The sequence below is a fragment of the Solanum lycopersicum genome, chromosome 12, assembly GCF_036512215.1.
Source record: "Solanum lycopersicum chromosome 12, SLM_r2.1".
In the NCBI taxonomy this organism is placed as follows: Eukaryota; Viridiplantae; Streptophyta; class Magnoliopsida; order Solanales; family Solanaceae; genus Solanum; species Solanum lycopersicum.
In genome coordinates, this window is record NC_090811.1 from 59856150 (window position 1) to 59881112 (window position 24963).

General features: G+C 34.0%; 1 protein-coding gene and 1 pseudogene across 1 annotated transcript; both read right to left on the reverse strand.

Annotated features, from left to right (window-relative positions):
- Window positions 1-949: 949 nt before the first annotated feature.
- LOC101256362 (heat shock 70 kDa protein 5-like) lies at window positions 950-4313 on the reverse strand. Its single transcript, XM_069292544.1, has one exon. The coding sequence runs from the start codon at window positions 2892-2894 to the stop codon at window positions 2544-2546; it is 351 nt and encodes a 116-aa protein (XP_069148645.1). The 5' UTR covers window positions 2895-4313; the 3' UTR covers window positions 950-2543.
- Window positions 2915-21943, reverse strand: LOC138340474 (heat shock 70 kDa protein 5-like; annotated as a pseudogene).
- Window positions 21944-24963: the final 3020 nt, after the last annotated feature.

Here is a 24963-nt window from a genome sequence, read left to right on the forward strand (position 1 = left end):
TATGTCCATTCCACAAGAAAATATTGTTTGTCTCACCTTTAACATTGGCACTCTGGACCAACTATTATAAACAACTCAGCCACTGTTCATTTGATTTGGCTAAATATTTCATTTTATACTAAACTAAAAGCTTCTTATGATTTATTCCAAACTATAATGACAGTGATTCCTAGCCAACTCCTAATGAATCCTAAAGAATTGTGTTTTCTAAAAGCCAACTAAGCAAAACAATTGGAATCCTCTTTTAAATCCTATGGTATATATTAAGGTTTTTAACTCGAGAATATCTTATCCGACAAGTCCCTATTGATTATTTTACTAGTTTCTGGAGAAAGTGAAGGAATATGGATATGGTCTGCTGTCTGTCTCTTCAAAAAGTTGAAATGACACTTGACAAATACTTTTCGACTGTTGGAGGAGGAAGGCAAGCATATCTATTCATCTCTCGGGTGAGAATGAACAGATAAATTCTATAGTTAGAGAGATCTTTCTTTTACGAATGTTTGTCCATACGGACACTTATATTTGCGTAGCCATACTATTAACTCTCATTCTTATAGAGGCATTGCAAGAAGAGGGTTAAGCTGCGATAGTGAAACATTACTGTTATAGCCTATAGGGATCTTAAATGCTGATCGGGCTGGATGTCCTGATAATTCTCAGTTCAGTACTGGTTTTGCAGTCTTGGTGTTCTGAGAACCAACCAACAATCATAAAATCCAATATTTATGATGTCGCTTACATGATCACCGAGATATTATGAACTCGATATCTTCTAAATGAATTAAGTGTGACCATTCATCAACTTGTGATTGTCCTGTGTGACAGTATCCGATTGATCTAGTTATCTGTCATTTACCTATTCAACTTCAGCAAACAGACATTTTCACTAAGTTATCATCACAAATTCACAATAGGTAATAGTAGAAATTTGAGGTGAAAATGAAGATAGACAACTATGCATCACCATTCTTAAAAATGTATGTTACTACATACATCTTTTCATTTACAAAACAAACAAAATAGTACTACAACAGAACATGAAACCATTAGCCTTAGAGACTCACAAATCACAACACCATCAATACAAGAAGAAAAGAACAGAATATAAAAATGGTATTGGTTGTTGATGTAAACATTGAAGGTTGTTTGAGTGATATTGCTGAATTTTTATTTGGTCGTGGCCGGCGTAGTAAATCTGCTCCACTATATGGTGCCCTTCCTCTCTGTCCCTTTGTTTCATCAACTATGGAATGTTTAGTTTTGATTCCAAACTTGTTATTCTCACTTATTGACACATGAGATGATTCTTCATATGACATGCTTGTTAATAAGGCTAAAAAACATAAAAGGATGATGAAACAAGGAAAGAGACCAATAGTTGTCATTTTCATTGATGGAGCTAAGAAAAAAGTTGAATAGTAAATGTGGTGGTGATGGATATACAATAAAGTACTTGTGCCTACTCTTGATGATAAGCTAGTATTAGAGGGTGTTTATATAGGATATATCATCTTATAAATATTACTTCCTTCGTCACAATTTAAGTCTCTTACTTTTCTTTTGTCTAAAAAAAATGTCTCTCTTTATGTTTATGTTTTCTAATTTCAACATTCTACACGAGAAGTTTAAGACAAAGAATTATACACATCTTTAATTGTAAAACCACAAAATGTAAGAAGTCTACTTTTATTTCTTTTAACTTCGTGTCAAGCCAAACTTAGACACTTGAAATTAGGACGAAGAGAGTTCATATATGGTTGCTTTTGACTCACCTTCTGAGTTGTATTTTTGTTTTTCGAGTCCCCATCCACTACTTTTGGGTATATGGCCAACCAAACACTTCAGAAGTTCCCCACCATTTTAGCTTTGTCTATAAACAATCTAGTCATTGTGTATCCAATGGAGAATTTCCTTATCTGATTATTATATTTGTACAAAAACTTTTTATTATAGCTTATAAGACACATAAAGCTGGTTAAAGAGGAAATTAGAGCTCTTCATGGCAAAATAAATTTCATCCTAGACTTATACTCAAAACTTCTGATTAAAGTAAGAATGAGGCCCAATCTATATATTTATATGTTAAATTTTTCTTTTAGAAATTATTAATAAGAAAAATAATGCCTCTAATAGAAGTTGACTTTAGACCACTAATTATATTGAGACGCATCCCTTAGAGACGGAGACATGAAAATCTACCCATTCAAGAGAATATGATACTTTCATTTCCTTTCAAGAAAGTAATAATTCATTAGTTGATTAATTTTCACCAATCTAAAGGAATATGATGCTTATGCCCTCATACTCATCTAAACAAATCTTATCATGTCATGCTAAGACTTATTGAGCAGCATAAAAGATTATATTGTTATTCAATATAGGCCTTAAACATGGAACCGATACACTATCAGACAACTCACAAATAGTTCAATATATTTGATTTCTTTTTTTTATTACATAACATAAAATGTTGACCAATTTGTTTCACATTACATGTCACAATACTTGATATCTCTAAAACTTACATTGTGCTTATTTGCTCACATTCTCAATCTGTTTAATCCTGCACCACTATTTCCAGTACCATAATCATCACCAGCACCACCTTGATACATTTTTCCAATGATTGGATTACACAACTTCTCTAACTCCTTCAATTTGTTTTCAAATTCATCAACTTCAGCCAATTGATTCCTATCCAACCATTCAATAGTTTCATCAACAGCTTTCTCAATCTTCTGCTTCTCTGAAGAATCCAACTTCCCTGATATCTTTTCATCCCTCACAGTATTCCTCATGTTATACGTGTAGTTCTCTAACGCGTTCTTCGCCTCCACTTTCTTCTTCATTGCCTCATCCTCACACTTGTACCTCTCAGCTTTTTCAACCATTCTCTCAATCTCTTCTTTACTTAGCCTCCCTTTGTCATTTGTAATAGTAATCTTGTTTTATCCAAACCATAAGCAATTGCAGCTGCAGTAGGTTCATTAATAATCCTCATTACATTCAACCCTGCAATAGCACCAGCATCTTTAGTAGCTTGTCTTTGAGAATCATTAAAGTAAGCTGAACAGTAACCACAGCATTATCAACATTTTGTCCCAAAAAAGCCTCAGAAATTTCCTTCATTTTAATCAAGACCATTGAAGAAATCTCCTCTTCGTGCAAACTGTTTCTCCTCATTCTTGAAATTAAACAACAATCATAGGCTTGTCACCAGGTCCGGGAACAACCTTAAATGGCCAATGTTTCATATCAGACTGTACAGTTTGATCAGAGAAACGTCGAACCGATAAGACGTTTAGCATCAAAGACAGTGTTTTGGGGATTCATAGCAACTTGATTCTTGGCTGCATCACCAATAAAGACTTTCAGTATCTGTGAATGCTACATAAGATGGAGTTGTTCTGTTGCCTTGATCATTTGGAATGATTTCAAACACGATCGTTTTGCCATACACCAACACAACTATAAGTTGTACCAAGATCAATCCCAATTGCTTTTCCTTCAGATTTAGCCATTATACACAGATTCATGAAACAAAAAGACTTGATCTTTTTTGACAGATAATGTTGTTTTTTTTGTTTGAATGGTGAAAAGGGTATTGCAATTGTGGGTATTATATAGAATTCGAGTGAAGCATAGAAGGGGAAATTCATGATGGATTAGATATTAGGACTAGAGAGTAACAAATTGATGACCCTAACTTTTTTTTTTTCAAATTTTAACTTCAACTTTCATGATGTACAAACATATACCTTAATTATCCAATTTTTAAATAAATAAATACATGAGTCCTATATGACACAATATACGTAGGACAAATATGACATATAGGATGATATGTAAGACATGTGTGTCTATTTTTTCAACTTTATACAAGTTTAAGTGTATACTTGATCACACCCAAAGTTTAAGGACATAACTATGATTCAAAACAAAGTTAAAGGGCATATTTATATATTATACCGACAGTGAAATTATTTGGTTTTCTTATACAAGTGATGAAAAAGACAAAACCCACTAGTTCAGTAGTAAATTTACATAAATTTTATTAGATTAGAAACTAATTCTTTCGATATATTCTAATTTATAATATTACGTATCTTATCAGATCTTTGTACGTTTAATTATATTCAAATATGTTTAGATATATGTGTATCTCAGGATAAATGGGTCATTCTAGGTGCATTGTATCCAAGTAAATTAACATGTATTTGAAATACATAACAAATCTTGATCGTCACTCCTTTATATATTTAATATTTCATAAACATGTAAATTACACCATATAAATGTATATAATGTGTACTTTATATAATTCGCATGTAATAATTCATTGGTTATTAAATAATTCGTTGATGTTATAAACAATGTGTTATAGTGAATGTCTAATTATGTGGAGTCCTTGTAGGATATGGTTAGGAATCCTACTTGGGGACCAAGTAAGGTTTTCCCTTTAAATAAAAGGTTTTCCTTCATTGTAAAGAAGACAACTTTCATCGTTCACATTCTTGGTTAGACTTAAACATAGAAAACACACAATAATGATCAAGACGATTAGCTTCAAGTTACAACATTTGCCCTTCTTTTTCTCCTTCATCATGACTTGGTTACTTTCAACACGACTTTCATAAGATGTCAATACTTCTTCCAACTCCTTAATTCTGTTTGCTAATATCGAAATAATCGTATATCAAATTCTTCTCGATCCCTCCATCTAAAGAAGCTGCACGCATCCTCCTAAAATACGCAAAACACAAATTAAAGAAAAATACATAAAGAAAAGATCTCCATAGAAGAATTAGTACACATACACGATAGCATGGACAAGACCAAAATCTTCGAGATAGGTTATGCTCCGACCATGAAGTTTGCATTGATAGTAAGTCAACATGTTTGCATCGCAGTTTCACTCGCAACATCGGATCATTCTCATCATTAAAAATACGATTCAACATTGCATTTGACATTTTCGATCAAAAACTAATCACAAAATTGAGAAGAAATTCAACCATAAAAAACTTCAAATTAACGTTTCTACTGGAAATTAAAAGAGAAAAGACGAATTCCTACCTTATTTTTTTGAGGAAGATGATGGAGTCGTAAAAAAGAGAGCACCAATATTATTCTTGCCATGGAAATCAAAATTTTAGGGCTAGCAACGGTTATTTTTAAGTTTCAATTGGGGAAGATACAAAAATTGATTAAATAATTAATATTAAAGAAAGAAAATGACATGTGGTTGTTTTAAACTAGTAAATAAAAATAAAAAATGGCCCATGACGCGCCTAACGTGCATGTAAACAACCCAGATGAGTTAATGAGTAAAAAATGGTCAATTTACAATGATATATAGTTGTTTAGTGGGGTGATAGAACACTTTATAAGTTTAGGTGTCTTTATGTAAATGTGAGACACTTCGATGGTGTCTTTATGTCATTTCTATTTAAAATTAATATCAAAATTTTCAGTTAAGAAAGTAGTGATAAAATCAGGACCAAAATTTGTCTCAATTCTACGTCTCTTACTCCTTCTAAGTTCATTTTCATGCTTATAGAAATAACTCTAGAAGAAGGTAGAACATGAGAATTAGTAGACAGACGTAGAAGCATTATTTTGCACATCACTCGGCGAATTGTTTTTCAAAGTAAAAATATGCTCAAAAAGTTTCGCATCTCTAGATTCACAAATAGAATGATAATTTAGACACATAAATCTATATGCAACACTATTTTGAGCATAATCAATAAAGACGGTATCAGAAGTCTTAGAAGCAACATTTACTCGTTTAAAATCAGGTAGACAAACCTTAGCCAAACACCCCCACACTTTCAGAAATTTCAAGTTAGGAGCAAATCATTTCCACAACTCATATGACGTCTTGTCTAACTCCTTGTGCGGGACTCTATTAAGAATATAACATGCAAACAGAAATGCTTCTCCCCACATATTTTCAGATAGACCAGAGCTTAAAAGTGAAGGAATATTGATTGTATTGAAGTGTTAACCTAATAAGGGAATACATGGGAGATATATATAGGAGATATAGGAAGGAGTATTAATCCTAATAGGACTAGGATTAAGGAGTACTAATCCTAATAGAACTTGTATTAGTACACAGTAAATACTAATATTATGTAATACTATTTATTTAATACTATCTGTTATTATCCCCCCTCAAGCTGAGTTGAGCGGAAGCGAACGGAAGCTTGGAACTGAGGTAATCGTGCTGTCGGCTCGGGAGAGGCTTGGTGAGAATATCAGCCGGTTGTTCTTCAGTGGGTACATACTGCACAGTCATGGTGTCAGCCTGAACTTCATCGCGAACAAAGAGACAATCGGTATCAACATGCTTCATTCTGGTGTGTAGGACGGAATTCTTGGCCACACAGATGGTTGATTTGTTGTCACAATAGAGAGCAGGAACAGTGTGAGTGGCGCGGAGTTCGCGAAGAATATATGTGACCCACATGGTCTCAGCAACAAGAAGAGCAAGGGCGCGGTATTCAACTTCAGTCGAGGACCGAAAGACCTTGGGTTGTTTTTTTATACACAAGGAGATCAGGTTCGGCCCCAAAAAAATGAGAAACCCCAATGTAGATTTTTTGTCATTTTTATCATTCGCCCAATCTGAATCTGAGAAACCCCGAAGCTCCAAGTCCCCGGGTCGAATGAGTAAACCACGACCAAGAGTGCCAAAAATGTACCTGAGAATGCGTTTTAGACAATGGTAATCATGTTCACTTGGTTGATGCATGCGCTGAGAAACTCAGTTGACAGCAAACTGGATGTCAGGACGGGTAATGGCCAGATACTGTAGAGCCCCAATGAGGCTGCGGAAGTGGGTGATATCGGCAAAGGGGGTGTCGGCTCCATTCGTAGACAAAGAGACTGCCATCGGTGTTGGTTGACTGGTGCATTTTTCCAGTCCAGCTTTCTGCAACAGATCTCGAGCATATTTTGACTGATGAAGAAACAAGCCGCTGCCAGTCCGAGAAACCTCCATTCCCAGGAAATAATGTAACGGGCCAAGGTCCTTCATTTTGAAGGTAGTATGCATAGCTCGAGTGACATCCTGAATGAGAGCTGCAATAGAGCCTGTAATAATGATATCATCTACATAGACAAGAAGAATGACTGTACCGTATGCTGAATGTTGAGTAAACAGACTCGTGTCGTGTACGTAACACGTAAGCCGAGTCCCTGGAGGAACGTTTTCAGACGTGTGTACCAAGCACGGGGGGCTTGCTTGAGCCCATACAGATACTTCTGGAGTTTGCAAACATGTTGAGGGAAGCAGGGATCAACATAGCTCGGTGGTTGCGTCATGTAGATAGTTTCATCAAGCATGCCATGAAGAAAAGCATTGTTGTGCACGGCGAGTGACAGTACCAGGCGAATGGTTTCCTGCCGAATAACAGGACCGAATGTCTCGGAGTAATCAAGCCCATACTCCTGATTGTAGCCTTTAGAAACCAAACGAGCCTTGTACCTGGAAATACTGTCATCTGCATTGTGTTTAATTTTGTACACCCATTTACAGCCCACTGGGTGCCGCCCATGGGGCTTAGGTACAAGAACCCAAGTTTTCTGATCAGTCAAAGCCTTAAACTCGTCATCCATAGCATGACGCCAATAAGCATTTTTTGAGGCAACAGAGTAGGTTGTTGGTTTACTATCGGGAAGGGGTGTATTTGGTAGTATGGTAGCCTGAAAGGTTTTGGGTTTAAAGATATCGACTTTGCCACGGGTTAACATGGGATGAGTAGTGGGGGTGGCACGGGTGGTGGTGATTCGGGGGTGGCCGGGAAGGACCCAAAATGGATCGGGCTGGAGATGTTGTGGGTATGACGTGGTTCGGGTTGGTTGTGAGTGTGGGTGGTGGTTGCGGGTGTATTGTGGGTGACAGTCGAAGGGGTGATGAAGGGTGGTTGGGTAGTGGGTGGAGGTGTGGGGGAAGGTGGTGAGGGACCCTGTGAGTATGTTGGAAAAAGAGGAAGGACGCCAATGAATGATGTATTTGTGGAGGAGGAAATAGACTCGTAGGGAAACTCATTTTCGACAAATTTGACATGACGAGATATGTAGACTTTATGAGTTTGTGGGTCAAGACAGCGATAACCCTTGGAGGTAGGATGATAGCCCAAAAGGACGGGAACGGGGTTGTAATTTGTGAGTAATATGAGGGTGTAGTCAAGGGTAGGCAAGACACCCAAAGACGCGGAGGTTGGTATAATTGGGAAGTTCTTGGTAAAGGAGTTGATAGGGTGATTTGTTGGAGAGGGTGTGACTGGGCATTCTGTTAGTGAGGTAGTTTGCGGTGTCTAGAGCTTTTACCCAAAATGAGACAGGGAGATGAGATTGATGTAGAAGAGTAACCACCGTTTCAATGAGATGGCGATGCTTACGCTCAACCACCCCATTCTGTTCGGGAGTGTATGGACAGGAGGTTTGATGTATAATTCCCAGGGATTGCAGAAACTGGCTAAAGATGTTATTTACATATTCCTTTCCATTGTCACTTCGAAAAAGTTTAACATGAGAATTGAGTTGTGTTTTGACCATTTTTTCAAACATGACAAAGGTGGTGTATGCCTATGATTTGTGTTTTAGTGGGTACAACCTGTTGACACCAAATTTTGGTCCGATGGTTTTAAAATTAATACATTTTGAGTCAAATACAAAAAATAAAAAAAAATCTGCCTTTCCCACATCTTTTCTCAAATAATTTTCAATTTTGCAACTGCCCCACATCGATATTTCATCCTTTTTGAGGATTTTTGGGTTTCTATATAAACTCACTTCATTCACTATTTTTAGGGGATGATTTGGAAGGGAAAACAAAAGAATACTCATAAAATTTTGAGAATTCTTGGTTCCCATAGTTCAAAAATTTTAAAGTGTTTTTGTGGTTTTTCGAGTTGAGGAAGTGGAGTCGTCTCCCTCAAACTCGTAGTTTCGGTTCGCCGCCCAGAACCAGGTAAATTTTTTTTCTTAGCCTTGTTTTATTTAATTCCCAGCTATTTTATGTTTTCTGTTTATTATATGTAGTTTTTTTTTTTTTAGTTTAATGTAGTTCTAAAAGTCAATTAATATTTGTGTTTATTGTAGTTTTAATATTAGCATTATTTTACGGTTTGATGTTTATTTATTTATTATTATTATTATTTTTAAAATTGTTAGTCAATTATTTGCTATCTTAACTTTTCAGGGTTTTGTTATTATTTTATTTTAATGTTATTTTTATATATTAGGTTATTGTTATTTTCATTTCTAATTGTGTTGTTTTAGTTTGGTTGTTGTTTTCCATATTCTCTTGGGATAAGTTTGTTATGTTTTGTTGATGTTCAGGTTATATTAAATATATTTGTTAATTGGCCAATGAAAAAACACTCCGTCGGTTTTGGAGGCCTCCCCAATATTAAAAGACGGAAATTTTATTAAAGTTAATATTTTTATTGTTAAATCTGGCCAATGAAAAAACTCTCCATCAGTTTTGGAGGCCTCCCCAATATTAAAAGACGGAAATTTTTAGTTTAAGTTCATATAACTTGTTTGTTAAATTGTTAAAAGGGCCGACGAAGAAATTACCGTCGATTTCCAAGGCCTCCCATGTTAGTAAGACGGATTTTTGTTTTTTAAATTATTATTTCATATATTCAATTTTATTCATTTTTATTTATTGCTAACACCTTTACTAAGTGTGTTTACAGGTACCCAAGACTTGTTTCATTGAAGTTATTCGAAAGGAGTTTGAATTATATTTTACAATTCATTATTTTGTATATGTCGATGCTAGGCAAACCTTAGGCCGTTTCTCATGTTGTTGTTTTATTTTATTATTATTTTTTATTTATATTACTGGTATATTATTGTTATCTCCTCAATTTGAAAAAATGAACTCAGTCGGGAACCACAGTTGTGGATTTCGAAGGGGGCCTAACCCCTTCCCTTCGGAATAACTTGAACCCCTTACCTAGAATCAAATTGGTTTCGTAGGCATTTCTTTTAGGTTAATTAGTTAATCGGTTTCCTAGTTTTCCTAAAAATTAGGTGGTGACCCCCTTTTACCACTTTTGACCCCTTTACCCTTTTTAAAAATTCAATTAACCAATTTTTTTTTTATTATTGAGTCGCCGCGACGTTGCTCCCATTCAAAGGATGTCAACAGAATGGCGACTACGCTGGGGACATTAGAGGTTCTAACCGTTCTGGGTTCATTTTTTCAAATTGTAGATACTATTCTTTATTGTGTTATTCATTATATCTTGTATATTTTGTTAATTATTTGCATGTCGTACTAGTTATTTATTCATTATTTATTGTATATTTGTATTTCATGACATAATTTCTGTCAAACGGCAAATAGAATGCATTAGGATAAAGGCGGTTACTTGGCTTTCCACGATTGTCCTTTAGAAAAACACCTTTGAAATTCTTTGGAAGTGATAAACAAATAGTTGGTTTGCGGTCATCCAACGTTGTTTATTATACTTCATCCCGTAGTTTGTCCAACTCGGGTAAACAAGTCTCTTTTTAAGCCCACTCTTAGTCAGCTAGTGTAAAGCGAAACCAAAGCATCGTATTAAGCATGACACTCAAGACATATTTGCATAACATGCACTCATTGTTTGTATATTATATGATATATCTGTTATACGTGATGTATTATTCATTATTTCAAAGTTATTTTTGTTAACCTAGTTTTTAGAATATTCATAATTCAAGTCTTGTTTTATTCAAGTTACAAGCTGTTGGAACTACGTTTGACTTGATTCCTGCTTCAACGGGATACGTAGGCGCCATTAAGGCTCGGTCATCTTCCCCATAAGTTTTCCAAATTTTAAGAACAGAAACTGGGGCAAAATTTTGTAAAAGTCTCCAAAATTTTATAATGGAGATAGTTGTTACAATATTAAATACCGGAGGTTTGTCGAAGCTGAAACAGGGGCAAAAATTTTTAGGAATGCCCTCAAAATTTTCACCAAGATTGTACGCAGACTCCAGTATTTATGAGGCTTCACTCCGAGTTGGTTTGTTTATTTTGCATTAATTTTTTTTACATGATGTCACATTCATTGTATATCTTTGATTTTTATTATACTCCATTGAAAAAATTAGTTTAATTGACATTTTTTAAGTTTGGGTAGTCCGTCCTTCAACGCGACTCATTATTTCATTATTTTATTTTTGTTACTTTTGTTAAATTTAGGTGGTCCGCCCTTCAATGTGACTCACTGATTCATTCGTTCTTGTAAAAATTTTCTTTAAATAGTAAATAAAAAATATTTTGTTCAATTCGGGTTGCCCGCCTTTCAATGTGGCTCATTGATTTTTATTCTCATTATTTTTTCCTTTCAAAAAGTAATTTGTTGTTTATAAATTTTATGTCATATTTGGAAGAACTACGCAAACCTGATTCTCATCAATGAGATACGTAGGCAGCCCTTATTGGGTTCGGTATTCTTTCTTCAAAAGATTTTTTTTATTTATTTATTTTTTATTCTTTGAATGTTTATATTTTCGAAATTATTTTTAACTAGGTTGGTGCCAACACAGTTCAAGTGTGCATGTGAAAAATAATGAAGATTGACTTCTTGTTAAACAATGGATTCTTTTGGTACCTCTCATTCATACTTTGTTACACTTGCAAATGTTGTCTTGTATAAATTCAAGATCAGAACAAAATCAGATTCATTGTTTCATGTGCATTGTGTGGTGAGTTTTGAATCAAATTCAATTATATTGCATTGTTGATCTAGAACTTGGCCTAAATGTTATTGAGGCGAAATTCTGAGTAATGTTTGATTTGAAAAATGATTGTAGGCCTTCTTTGATCCATTTGAGCCTTTCAAAGCCTACCAAATGATGTTAATCCTTAGATGTCCCCACTTTGAGCCTTAAGCCTTTTCTTTGGACAACCACATCTTAGCCTATACCTTTTCTGAGTGCTTTTATGCACTATCTCTCTTTTGACCAGACTTTCTTGAGCGCACTGAAGACATGCAAGTTATAAGAGAAGATACAAAATTCAAATTTGTCAAAGACAAAAGTTATCAAAGTTCCTGAGTGTCAAGAAAACAACAGTGACTTCAGAAGAAAAAAAAGCTTCAAAATTCTCCACCAATTTAAGAAAGCAAAATTTCAAAAAGAAGAAAAACACTCCAAACAAAAAGGAGAAAATTCAAAAAGGGGGAAAACTCAGACAAACAAAGTTTCAAAGAAGTCAAAAGTGCGAAAAGAAGGGACAACAAAGAGAATCAAACGCTAAAGCATAATAAATGTTGAAAGCATCTATTTAGTGCAATGCTCAAGAAGGAATAAGTCACTTTAATCCCAAATGACTATCCTATCCGTTCCTAAGCCGACATTACAAGCTATTAACAAGCCCTACATGATTTCAATTCAAATGTTCCACATTAGCGGAGATTTACATGAAGGTCAAGCCTATGGTATCACAATTGCATGCATTGAAAATTTTTTTCGAGTATGAGTGTGCCTTTAACAGATGTTTCCAAATCAAAACACTTTAAATGTGCGCAAATTGAAAGTTTCTTTCTTGTGAGGGCACTTGAAACATGATGTTAGGTCTAGTTCAAAGCTTTTGTTTATAGCAAGATGGACAAATCTTGTTGTTGCTTAAGTACGTTTGAGGTACCACTTGAATCCATAGGAATTACCTCGATGTCAATTTCAGTTGAAAGAGAAAATTGTGAGAAATTTTTATACAATACTATTGTTGGCGCCAACCAAGTTAAAATATGTTTCATTGTTCATAAAATAAAAAATGGGTTGAAACCCACTTTACAATATTTGTCCAAATAACTTTGTGGACCGTTTCAAAGTTTAAATTGCATTTTTGGTAGTCATACCCTTCAAAATGACATTTTTTTTTAATTTTTTGGTAGTCATACCCTTCAAAATGACATCTTTTAAATTTGGATCGTCATACCTTTCAAACTGACATCATTTTATTTTTATGCCCCATATTTGTCCATACCAACTTTGTGGACCGTTTCATTGTTGATATTTGTCCATACCAACTTTGTGGACCGTTTCATTGTTGATATTTGTCCATACCAACTTTGTGGACTGTTTCATTGTTGATATTTGTCCAAACAACTTTGTGGACCGTTTCAAAGTTTAAATTGCATTTTTGGTAGTCATACCCTTCAAAATGACATTTTTTTAATTTTTTGGTAGTCATACCCTTCAAAATGACATCTTTTAAATTTGGGTCGTCATACCTTTCAAACTGACATCATTTTAATTTTTGCCCAATATTTGTCCAAACAACTTTGTGGACTGTTTCAAAGTTTAAATTGAATTTTTGGTAGTCATGCCCTTCAAAATGACATATTTTTATTTTTGGTAATCATACCTTTCAAAATGACATCTTTTAAATTTGGGTCGTCATACCTTTCAAACTGACATCATTTTATTTTTATGCTCATATTTGTCCAAATAACTTTGTGGACCGTTTCAAAGTTCAAAATTGCATTTTTGGGTCGTCACATCCTTCAAAACGACATCTTTTTATTTTTCGGTCATCATGCCTTTCAAAATGATATCTTTTAGAAATCAATTTATTATCTTAAATAAATTAATTCTTTCGAAATTGGTTTGTCATGCCGTTCAATATGACACTTTTTTATTCCATTTTAAGTTGACATTTTATTTAGTCCATGATATTACTAAGTTTGAATCATTGCATTGGTTAATACCTTGTCAAATAGTCATGTTTGCATAATTTATGTTATATTTGCTACTAACATTAATATTGCAGATTTTGTTATACGTCATGTTAAGTTCAAATTGGGTCGTCCGCCTTTCAAAGAGACATGTTGGGTTGTCATCTCCTTCAAATGACACGTTAAGTTCAGATTGGGTTGTCATCTCCCTTCAAATGACATGTTATGTTCAAGTTGGGTCGTCTGCCTTTCAAAGAGACAGGATTGGATCGTCATCTCCCTTCAAATGACATGTTATGTTCAAGTTGGGTCGTCCGCCTTTCAAAGAGACAGGATTGGGTCGTCATCTCCCTTCAAATGACATGTTAAGTTCAAGTTGGGTCGTCCGCCTTTCAAAGAGACATGATTGGGTTGTCATCTCCCTTCAAATGACATGTTATGTCCAAGTTGGGTCATCCACCTTTCAAAGAGACAGGATTGGGTCGTCATCTCCCTTCAAATGACATGTTAAGTTCAAGTTGGGTCCTCCGCCTTTCAAAGAGACATGATTGGGTAGTCATCTCCCTTCAAATGACATATTAAGTTCAAGTTGGGTCGTCCACCTTTCAAAGAGACAGGATTGGGTCGTCATCTCCCTTCAAATGACATGTTAAATTCAAGTTGGGTCGTCCGCCTTTCAAAGAGACATGATTGGGTAGTCATCTCCCTTCAAATGACATATTAAGTTCAAGTTGGGTCGTCCTTCTTTCAAAGAGACAGGATTGGGTCGTCATCTCCCTTCAAATGACATGTTAAGTTCAAGCTGGGTCGTCCGCCTTTCAAAGAGATAAGATTGGATTGTCATCTCCCTTCAAATGACATGTTAAGTTCAAGTTGGGTCGTCCGCCTTTCAAAGAGGCATGTTGGGTTGTCATCTCCCTTCAAATGACACGTTAAGTTCAGATTGGGATGTCATCTCCCTTCAAATGACACATTAAGTTTAAGATTGAGTTGTCATCTCCCTTCAAATGACATGTTATGTTCAAGTTGGGTCGTCCGCCTTTCAAAGAGACAAGATTGGGTTGTCATTTCCCTCCAAATGACATATTAAGTTCAAGTTGGGTCATCCGCCTTTCAAAGAGACAAGATTGGGTTGTCATATCCCTTCAAATGACATGTTAAGTTTAAGTTGGGTCGTCCGCCTTTCAAAGAGACATGATTGGGTAGTCATCTCCCTTCAAATGACATATTAAGTTCAATTTGGGTCGTCCGCCTTTCAAAGAGACAGGATTAGATCGTCATCTCCCTTCAAATGACATGTTAAGTTCAAGTTGGGTCGTCTGCCTTTCAAAGATACATGATTGGGTCGTCATCTCCCTTCAAATGACATGTTAAGTCCAAGTTGGGTCGTCTGCCTTTCAAAGAGACACGATGGGTTGTCATCTCCCTTCAAATGACATATTAAGTTCAAGTAGGGTTGTCCGCCTTTCAACGAGACACGCTGGGTTGTCACCTCATTCAAAGTAACATGTTATTCGCATCATCCTTCTTTCAAAAGGTACATCACCTTCATTGTGCAATTTTGCAAGTAACATCAAAGGGTATGTGAATTTTCTCAGTTTGCAATCAATCTCCGTCTTTTGTTTATTATTTTCATCCCATCGATCAATGTGGAGTCTTGCTCAAAAGTTCTACTAACGTCTCAATTGTTTTGTTCAATGTTTATCAAACCAAATTTGGTTCGTCAACTTTGTTTGACCAAGATCTCTTTCATCGATCCTAATAAAACAAAGGGGCAAGTTGTTGACACCAAATTTTGATCCGATGGTTTTAAAATTAATACATTTTGAGTCAAATACAAAAAATAAATAATATAAAAAAATAAAAAAAATCTGCCTTTCCCACATCTTTTCTCAAATAATTTTCAATTTTGCAACTGTCCCACATCGGTATTTCATCCTTTTTGAGAAATTTTGAGTTTCTATATAAACCCACTTCATTCACTATTTTTAGGGGAGGATTTGGAAAGGAAAACAAAAGAATACTCATAAAATTTTGAGAATTCTTGGTTCCCATAGTTCAAAAATTTTAAAGTGTTTTTGTGGTTTTTCGAGTTGAGGAGGTGGAGTCGTCTCCCTCAAACTCGTAGTTCCGGTTCGCCGTCCAGAACCAGGTAAATTTTTTTTCTTAGCCTTGTTTTATTTAATTCCCAGCTATTTTATGTTTTCAGTTTATTCTATGTAGTTTGTTTTGTTTTTTTTTAGTTTAATGTAGTTCTAAAAGTCAATTAATATTTGTGTTTATTGTAGTTTTAATATTAGCATTATTTTACGGTTTGATGTTTATTTATTTATTATTATTATTATTTTTAAAATTGTTAGTCAACTATTTGCTATCTTAACTTTTCAGGGTTTTGTTATTATTTTATTTTAATGTTATTTTTATATATTACGTTATTGTTATTTTCATTTCTAATTGTGTTGTTTTAGTTTGGTTGTTGTTTTCCATATTCTCTTGGGATAAGTTTGTTATGTTTTGTTGATGTTCAGGTTATATTAAATATATTTGTTAATTGTCCAATGAAAAAACACTCCGTCGGTTTTGGAGGCCTCCCCAATATTAAAAGACGGAAATTTTTAGTTTAAGTTCATATAACTTGTTTGTTAAATTGTTAAAAGGGTCGACGAAGAAATTACCGTCGATTTCCAAGGCCTCCCATGTTAGTAAGACGGATTTTTGTTTTTTAAATTATTATTTCATATATTCAATTTTATTCATTTTTATTTATTACTAACACCTTTACTAAGTGTGTTTACAGGTACCCAAGACTTGTTTCATTGAAGTTACTCGAATGGAGTTCGAATTATATTTTACAATTCATTATTTTGTATATATCGATGCTAGGCAAACCTTAGGCCGTTTCTCATGTTGTTGTTTTATTTTATTATTATTTTTTATTTATATTACTGGTATATTATTGTTATCTCCTCAATTTGAAAAAATGAACTCAGTCGGGAACCACAATTGTGGATTTCGAAGGGTGCCTAACCCCTTCCCTTCGGAATAACTTGAACCCCTTACCTAGAATCAAATTGGTTTCGTAGGCATTTCTTTTAGGTTAATTAGTTAATCGGTTTCCTAGTTTTCCTAAAAATTAGGTGGCGACTCCCTTTTCCCTTTAACCCCCTTTTACCACTTTTGACCCCTTTGCCCTTTTTAAAAATTCAATTAACCAATTCTTTTTTTATTATTGAGTCGCCGCGACGTTGCTCCCATTCAAAGGATGTCAACACAACCAAGTGTATTTTGTAAAATCACCCACAAAACAAATATAATAGCGAAAACCAGTAAATGAAGGAACAACAGTAGGACCCCATAGGTCAGAATGAATAAGTTTAAAAGGTGCAGTTGTACGCTTCTCAGATAAAGTAAAAGGTAATTTATGAGATTTAGCAATTGAACAGGAGTCACAATTGTTTACATGAATGGAAGAAAAACCTAATTGAGACATTAAAGAATTTATTATTTGAGTAGACGGGTGACCCAGACGACTGTGCCACAACAGACTGTGGCCATCAGCCGAAAGAGCCACCGGAGCCACAGGAACGCTTTCTGAAACTGGGTGGGCATACGAACTTGTGCCAGGAAGAACGTACAGACCATGCTCACAGGGGCCCTGAAAAATCACCCTCTTGGTAGTATTGTCTAGGATGTGAAAATTATTAGAGGTGAACAAGAGTGAGCAATTATTGTCTTTTGTGAATTGGTGAACTGAAAGGAGATTGGTTTTAATAGAAGGGACGTGGGTAAGGTTACCTAGGTGAAAGATAGCGGTGGGGGTTTTAATGGTACCCATGCCAGTGTGAGAAATATTAAGGGACTCACCGTTGCCAAGAGTAATACCATTGGAGCCATGATATGGATTTGGAGCGTTAAGCTTGGATAGATCAGAAGTAACGTGCATGTTGGCCCAGTATCCAACAGCCATTCAGAGGAAGGGCCGGCTTGAGATGCATAATTGGCACGGTTATCACTATTTCGGCTCTCCTCATACCGAAACCAGCAAAGAGCAGCGGTGTGTCCTGTTTTCTAACAGATTTGACAAGTTGGACGATCCCGCTGGAAGATGACTGCCCGCCGCTGCCGAAGGAGTGCAGGCTGTTGTTGCTGCCGTGCTGCTGACCGTCGTACGGCGGACGACTGCCCTGCCGACCGCCGCGCCCGCGGCCTCCGCTGTTTCTACCGTAGCCGCCGCAGCTCCCCTGCCGGCCGCCACCATGCCCCCCGCGATAGTTCTGGCTTGCGGTGAGGGCGGTGGCCGGCTCCATAACAGCGGCTTCTCAGAGAAGAAGTTTGCTCTCCAGATCCACGTTGATTTCTTCACTTTTTAGCCACGAGGAGAGAGTAGCCAGGTCAACGGGCGTTGGACTGATGCGAACCGCCTGTTTAATGGAGGAGTAAGCTAATGGGAGCCCCCGAACGACGTACATGACGAGATCTTTTTAGGAAATGATTTCGTTCACGGTGTCGAGGGCTGTGATGATGGTGGAGACCTCGTCTAAATACTCCGCCATAGTTTTCGTGCCTTTGGTAATTGTGTGGAGACGATTACGCAATTGAAAAATATGAGAGTGAGAAATTGATGCATAGCGTGTTGCGAGGGCCGTCCACAGGGCTGAAGCAGTTGTGTAGGATCGGACGTGTTTCTGAACCGTGGGAGAGATGACCGCAATCAAACATGATCGGATCTGGCCATCCACAGCTTTCCAGGCGGCATGGGCCGGATTGGTTTTTTATGATTTGTCCATGGCGGTGATGACTGCCGGCGGTGGTTCTGTGCTTCCATCGACGTATTTGAGAAGGTAATTGGCCTCTAGGGCTGTAAGAACGGTGATTTTCCATGTAGGGTAATTTATGTCTGATAATTTTTCGGGAATCAGGGCATGAAGATGCCTGAGAAGGAGTTTAACGCCAGAAGGAAGTGAATCGAGAGGATCCACCTCGGTTGTCATGGCTGCCGCCGCCCAAGAGAAGAGAGGGAACGATCGGTGCCCTAAAGAGAGAAAAAAAAATCTAGAGAAAAGAAGATCTAGGTTTTCTGGCTCTTGATACCATGAAGGAATATTGATTGTATTGAAGTGTTAACCTAATAAGGGAATACATGGGAGATATATATAGGAGATATAGGAAGGAGTACTAATCCTAATAGGACTAGGATTAAGGAGTACTAATCCTAATAAGACTTGTATTAGTACACAGTAAATACTAATATTATGTAATACTATTTATTTAATACTATCTGTTATTAAAAAGCATAGTGTTCATCATTTCTTTAAGGGTTCTATTTTTTCGTTCGACTATACCATTTTGTTGGGGAGTATATGGAGCACTAACCTCATGTATGATACCATTTTTCTCACAAAAAGCTTCTAGAGTTTGTTGACATTTTGAATGGAAGTAACGTCGCGGTGACTCAATTAAAAAAGAATTAGTTAAAAGAATTTTAAAAGGTTTAAAACAGGGTTAAAAGGGGTAAAATGAGTTTAAAGGGATTAAAGGGAGTCACCACCTAATTTTTTTGGAAAACTAGAAAACCAATTAATTAATTAACTTGAAAGAAATGTCCACGAAACCAATTTGATTTTAGGTAAGGGGTTCAAGTTACTCCGAAGGGAAGGGTTTAGGCACCCTTCGAAATCCACAATTGTAGTTCCCGACCGAGTTTATTTTTTCAAATTGAGGAGGAGAAAAAAAATAATGTATAAATATAATAAACATGCAATGTACACAATAAAATAAAATAATAATCTTGGCCTAAAGTTAGCCTAACATCGATATATACAAAATAATAAATTAAAAAATATAATTCGAACTCCTTTCGAATAGCTCCAAGGAAGCAAGTCTTGGGTACCTGTAAATACACTTAGTATAAGTGTTAGTAATAAATAAATATGGATAAAATTGAATATATGATATAATAACTTAAAAAATAAAAACCCAACTTATTAACATAGAAGGCCTTGAAAATCGACGATAATTTTTTCATCGGCCAATTAAAAAATAATAATATATATGATGTAATATAAATAGTATTTGGTGAGGATATATATCAAAGAGGCAATAAAAAAATAAAATAAAACATAAGACTTGAAAACTCAAACAAATTGCTAAGAATATTAGTACATAAATAATGAGAAGTACAAAAGTAAACAACAAATAAAGAGATAAACAGTCCAACCACAAAAAAATAAAATAATATAAAGAAAATAATGTATTACAAATATAATAATTAAATAATAACATTAATCAATAACAACAAAAAGTGATTAGTAATGCAAAAATAAATCAACAAAAAAGAAGAAACATGGAAACAAAAAATAAATGCAAAAATAAATCAACAAAAAAGAAGATACATGGAAACAAAAAATAAATGCAGGAAAATAATTCAAATCAATTTCTAAGAATCATAATCAATAAATAAAATCTAACAATAGTAACAACAATTAGAAGAAGAAAAAAAAGCAATAATAATAATAATAATAATAAACCACACAAATGGCACGATGCACCATTCTTAATCTATATAAGACAATAATAACCAACAACAACAAATAATAATAATAAGAATAAACCACACAAATGGCACGATGCACCATTCTTAATCTATATAAGACAATAATAACCAACAACAACAAATAATAATAATAAGATTGTGACCCAAATTTTTGTCGGTTGATAAAATATTTGTGTATACAAATGTATTCGGATTTGAATGAATTTTTAGACTGCACAATATATCAAAATTAATATTAATAATATAACAGAGAAAAATAAATTTGAAAAATGTAAGGCACGTAATCAATAGCATGTAAAAATACAATTTAACAAAAATAATAATTTAAAAAAAATTAAATATTTGAACGTCTGGTAGTGACAAAATAATATAAACATAACAATCGATAAAAATCCTAATACTTTGAGAAAGAAGATGATTATCAACAAATTTTATTAAAATGACAAAAATGTGTATTTTGAATTATTTAAAATAAAATACTCAAAAAATATTAATTTAAAAAAATATCAGTCAAAAATTTGATGTCAACAGAGTTTTAGTATTATATCACCGCCCCTATCAGATCTAAACCTCTTGATTTTCCTGTCTAATTGATTTTCCACTTCTGCTTTGAATTTTCAAAACATGTTTTCAACCTCATCTTTAGACTTAAGAAGATATACCTTAGTGTATCTAGAAAAGTCATCAACAAAAATAATGTAATACTTTTTTCCACCTTTGCTAACAGTGTTTTTGAAATCAGCTAAATCTGAATGTATTAGTTCAAGTAATTTAGTCTTTCTACTAATAACAAATTTGAAAGGTTTCTTGGCATGCTTTGCTTCTCCACACAGAGGACATTTAGAAAAATAATCATTTTTTACCATTGGAATTAATTCCATTTTCTAAGCCTTTTAATAGAAACAATATTAATATGACCTAGTCTACCATGCCACAAATTAATAGACTCAACAATATAAGGAGAATTTGAAATGCTTGCATTATTGACAATTTCTTGAACAATATTCAATATAAATAATCCTCCACTGAGATATTCCTTCCCAACAAAGTCTCCTCCGCGAGAAATAATTATTTTATCAGCTTCAAAAACAAGTTTAAGGCCTACTTTGTTGAGAAGTGCTCCGGAGGAAACATACAAAACATTGTTCAAGGATAATGTCTTTTCAGAAGTTAATTTAAGCAAAATTTTTCCTTTACCCATTACTAAGCAGTAGTGGAGTTACCCATATATGCACACTCTCTATCTGTAGACTCCTCAAAGTTATGAAATGACTCTTTATTGAAACAGAAATGTCTTGAGGCGCCTGTGCCTAGCACCCACTCAATTTGTTTGCCACCAGATTTGCCTCAACGACTACAGCAACAATCATTTCATTACCCTCAGCAAGATTGACTTGGACATCACTTTGTCGTTCCTTCTTTGAGTCTTGCCCTTTTCTTTGATAGCACCTGGCAGCTCTGTGACCAACTTTTCCACAACAAAACAAGAGCCCTTAAATTTTTGAATTTGACTCTCCGGCTTGTTGAATTGATTTTTCTTCTTCATAAGTTCTTTTTTTGAGACTTTCTTCTGTTTTCCTTTTAACATGTCTTTCACAACAGTACCAGAAGATTCAACAAGATTAGCTTTAGAAAAATTAAGAGAAAGTTCTTCCATCTTATCTTTGAGATGGTTCGCCTCTTCAGTCCTCATGTGACTGATAAGTTCTCGGAGGGTTAAATTATTTTTCTTATATTTTAATTGATTTCTTTAATCACTTCAAGATGGTGGAAAATTTTCAAGCGAAATATCTCGCATATCTTCATGTCCTCGTTGAGAACATCAGCAGTCAAGTTCTCATCTTCGTGAACTTGTTTCATTATTGGCTTATTATCAACCATCTGGAATTTAATCCACTGACCGACAACATATTTTTTTTCCTACATCACCATACCATATTTCTTTTCCAAACTATCCCATATTTCTTTGGCAGATTTATAGTTTAAAAACAAATCAAACAAAGAATTAGTCATATGATTTAGCAAATGTCCTCTAACAATTTTGTTATCCTTTTCAAACTTCTTTTTAACAACATCATCAACAGTTATAACATTGCTAGAATCAGTACTAGTATTAGAACCATTCATAGAAAGTTCTTCAAATAAAACACAATCAACTTCTAATTGTTCAAAAAATATTAAAAGTTTTTCTGACCATCGTTTAAAATTATTTCCATCCAAAGGTTCACGTTTTGACAAATCATTAAAAGTTTTGTTCAATGAAATAATCATTTATCAATATTGTATGTTAGTAAATCGCTTTCAAATTGTTGGGAAAAATTCTATAGTATTGATATTAAAATGGAATTATAAAATAGTAAATAACTTATCACAAACAGTGTGTCGTGGCAATCCACTGCCTTGAAAGCGATTTCGGCTCGACTCCGGTGCAAATCGCTACAGCCGGTCGCTCCCCAAGGTTCCATAGTTACTCTCAAACACCTGCACTCATGGCTGAGAGTTTGGAGGTTTCTCAAAACCAATTGCCCAAAAAATATTCTAAGAAAAGACAGAAATGTTTTTCTCTTCTTTTTGTTTGTGTTGATAATGGTCTATTTTTTAGCTTTCACAAAGACAATATTTATATACGAAATTTCTATAAGAGTTATTTTAGAGTCAAGAGTTAATCTTATAACGCATTATGAATGTTAATGGCATTAAAGGCCATTACATCACATTCGACAGAAACTCTTGTTTTTTATTTTGGAACGGAAAAATTATTCTCTTTGTAACATATTTTACTTTGTATTCTTTGCATTACAATAAATGAATAAGTGAGAATTAATATCACAATTATAATTAATTCAAATTATTTAAATTCGTAATTTTCTTAAAGATAAATATTAAATATTTACAATTTTTATTTTCGTTTTTAAAATGACAATTTATTAGAGATTTTTTGTAAATCTTTTCCGTGTGAAGTTTCATATTTTTTAAAAGTCATTTAATTTATTGTAATTTATTTTTCATAATCTGCTTTTTGAGTTTATGTTTCGGTAGGGATTTAATGGGAAGTTCTAAAACTTATTCTATTTATGTTTCGATTTGTTTTAAATAATAATTTAAAATTTATTTAAAAAAATATATGAACATGTTATAAAATCAAGCTATAAGAATATAATCATAAAGAGAAGAAGACAAGAGAAGTAGATAGAAGAAGAGGAATTTTCTTCTTATTCAAGTATATGTAAGTCTCATCTGTATATCATACAATAGTGAATGAACAACCCTATTTATAGGTTGAGAAATCACTCCAAAAGTCACCATATTAAGTATCATCATAAATAGTTACATTCTTATCCAAAAAGGTTCATGAAACCTAGTGAATATGGATAGTTGTTCATATACTTACTTTATGGACTATCCACTCTTTTAATGGATTTATAACACTCCCCCTTGGATGTCCATAGATATTGTGCCTCGTTAAAACCTTACTAGAAAAAACCGTGTAAGAAAAAAATTCTAGTGGAGGAAAAAGAGTACACATATCTTTTGATATGCATTATTTGTTGCCTCATTAAAAACTTGCCAGGAAAATTCAATGGGGGAAAAACCTCGATCAAGGGAAAAAGAGTGCAACGCGTATTGTACTCCCCTGATTAAAACGTCACTTAATTTCTTGCAATAATGTCTTCAATCTTCGTACATTGTGGTTGGCATATTTTTTTTCAAGGAAAAACCACACATTTCCTGAATATGGTGTGTCATTTATCTCAACCAGACGCACGCTCGACTTGCTTCATGGAGGATTTTTATTTCTGCATAACAACGTTTGATTCATTGATCGTCACACAGAATGCTTGAGATAGAGCTTTATGCGAATCAGATTAATTTTTTTTTATTTAATTAAAAACAAAAATATAAATTGGCAGTTTTAAAATTCCTCATTAAATTTCCATTCACACACAAACTCTAAAACTTGATTAATTGAAAAAAATTATATTTATACGGATAGTGTTTCTTTTAACATAGTAAAATATTAAAATATCATTTAAAATTATATCGAAGTTATATGCAAATTATATTCTTTTTACCACAACACTTTTTAAAGTTTCAAAATAAATTTATAAAATTATTTTAAAGTTTCAAAATAATTTTTGTATGCAATGTTTAAATTTTTTTAGAAAGTTTTACCCAATGATTTGATAGTGATGATCTATTTTTGTTAATTTTAATAGATTCATATCTATTGAAGGTCAATGGCGATTGAATGACGAAAAACTTATATAGAAACAACGGAGGCTTTTGGAAGAAAATGAAGTAATGAACGTATAGGTAGCAGAATGGAATTTGATTTTATTATTATTAACTTTTGAATTAAAATATCGTATAGTTTATATCAATGTAAAATAATCAAAAAACAATTTATAAAATGTAATATTTTAATATTATATAAAATTAAATTGTGTAATAATAATGAAAATTTAATTTGCTCGAATAAATAAGTTAGATATTTATTTATTTTTAAATATACATTACTAAATGCGTCTTATTAATTATTTTAATCTAAAACATAATCATATTTTAAAATATTTGCACAATGCGCGAATACGTATACTAGTTAATATAATAGTAGTTGATTAGTCCACATCAATAATTTTCTTTACAAAAGCTTATTTTAAACTCAAATTGGAAAAAGTAGCTCAATATTTTAATTTTATTTTGAAATACTAA

Bases quoted from the DNA above. Each gene is read 5' to 3' on its own strand.
- LOC101256362 (XM_069292544.1), bottom strand. From the start codon at position 2,894: ATGGTTGAAAAAGCTGAGAGGTACAAGTGTGAGGATGAGGCAATGAAG.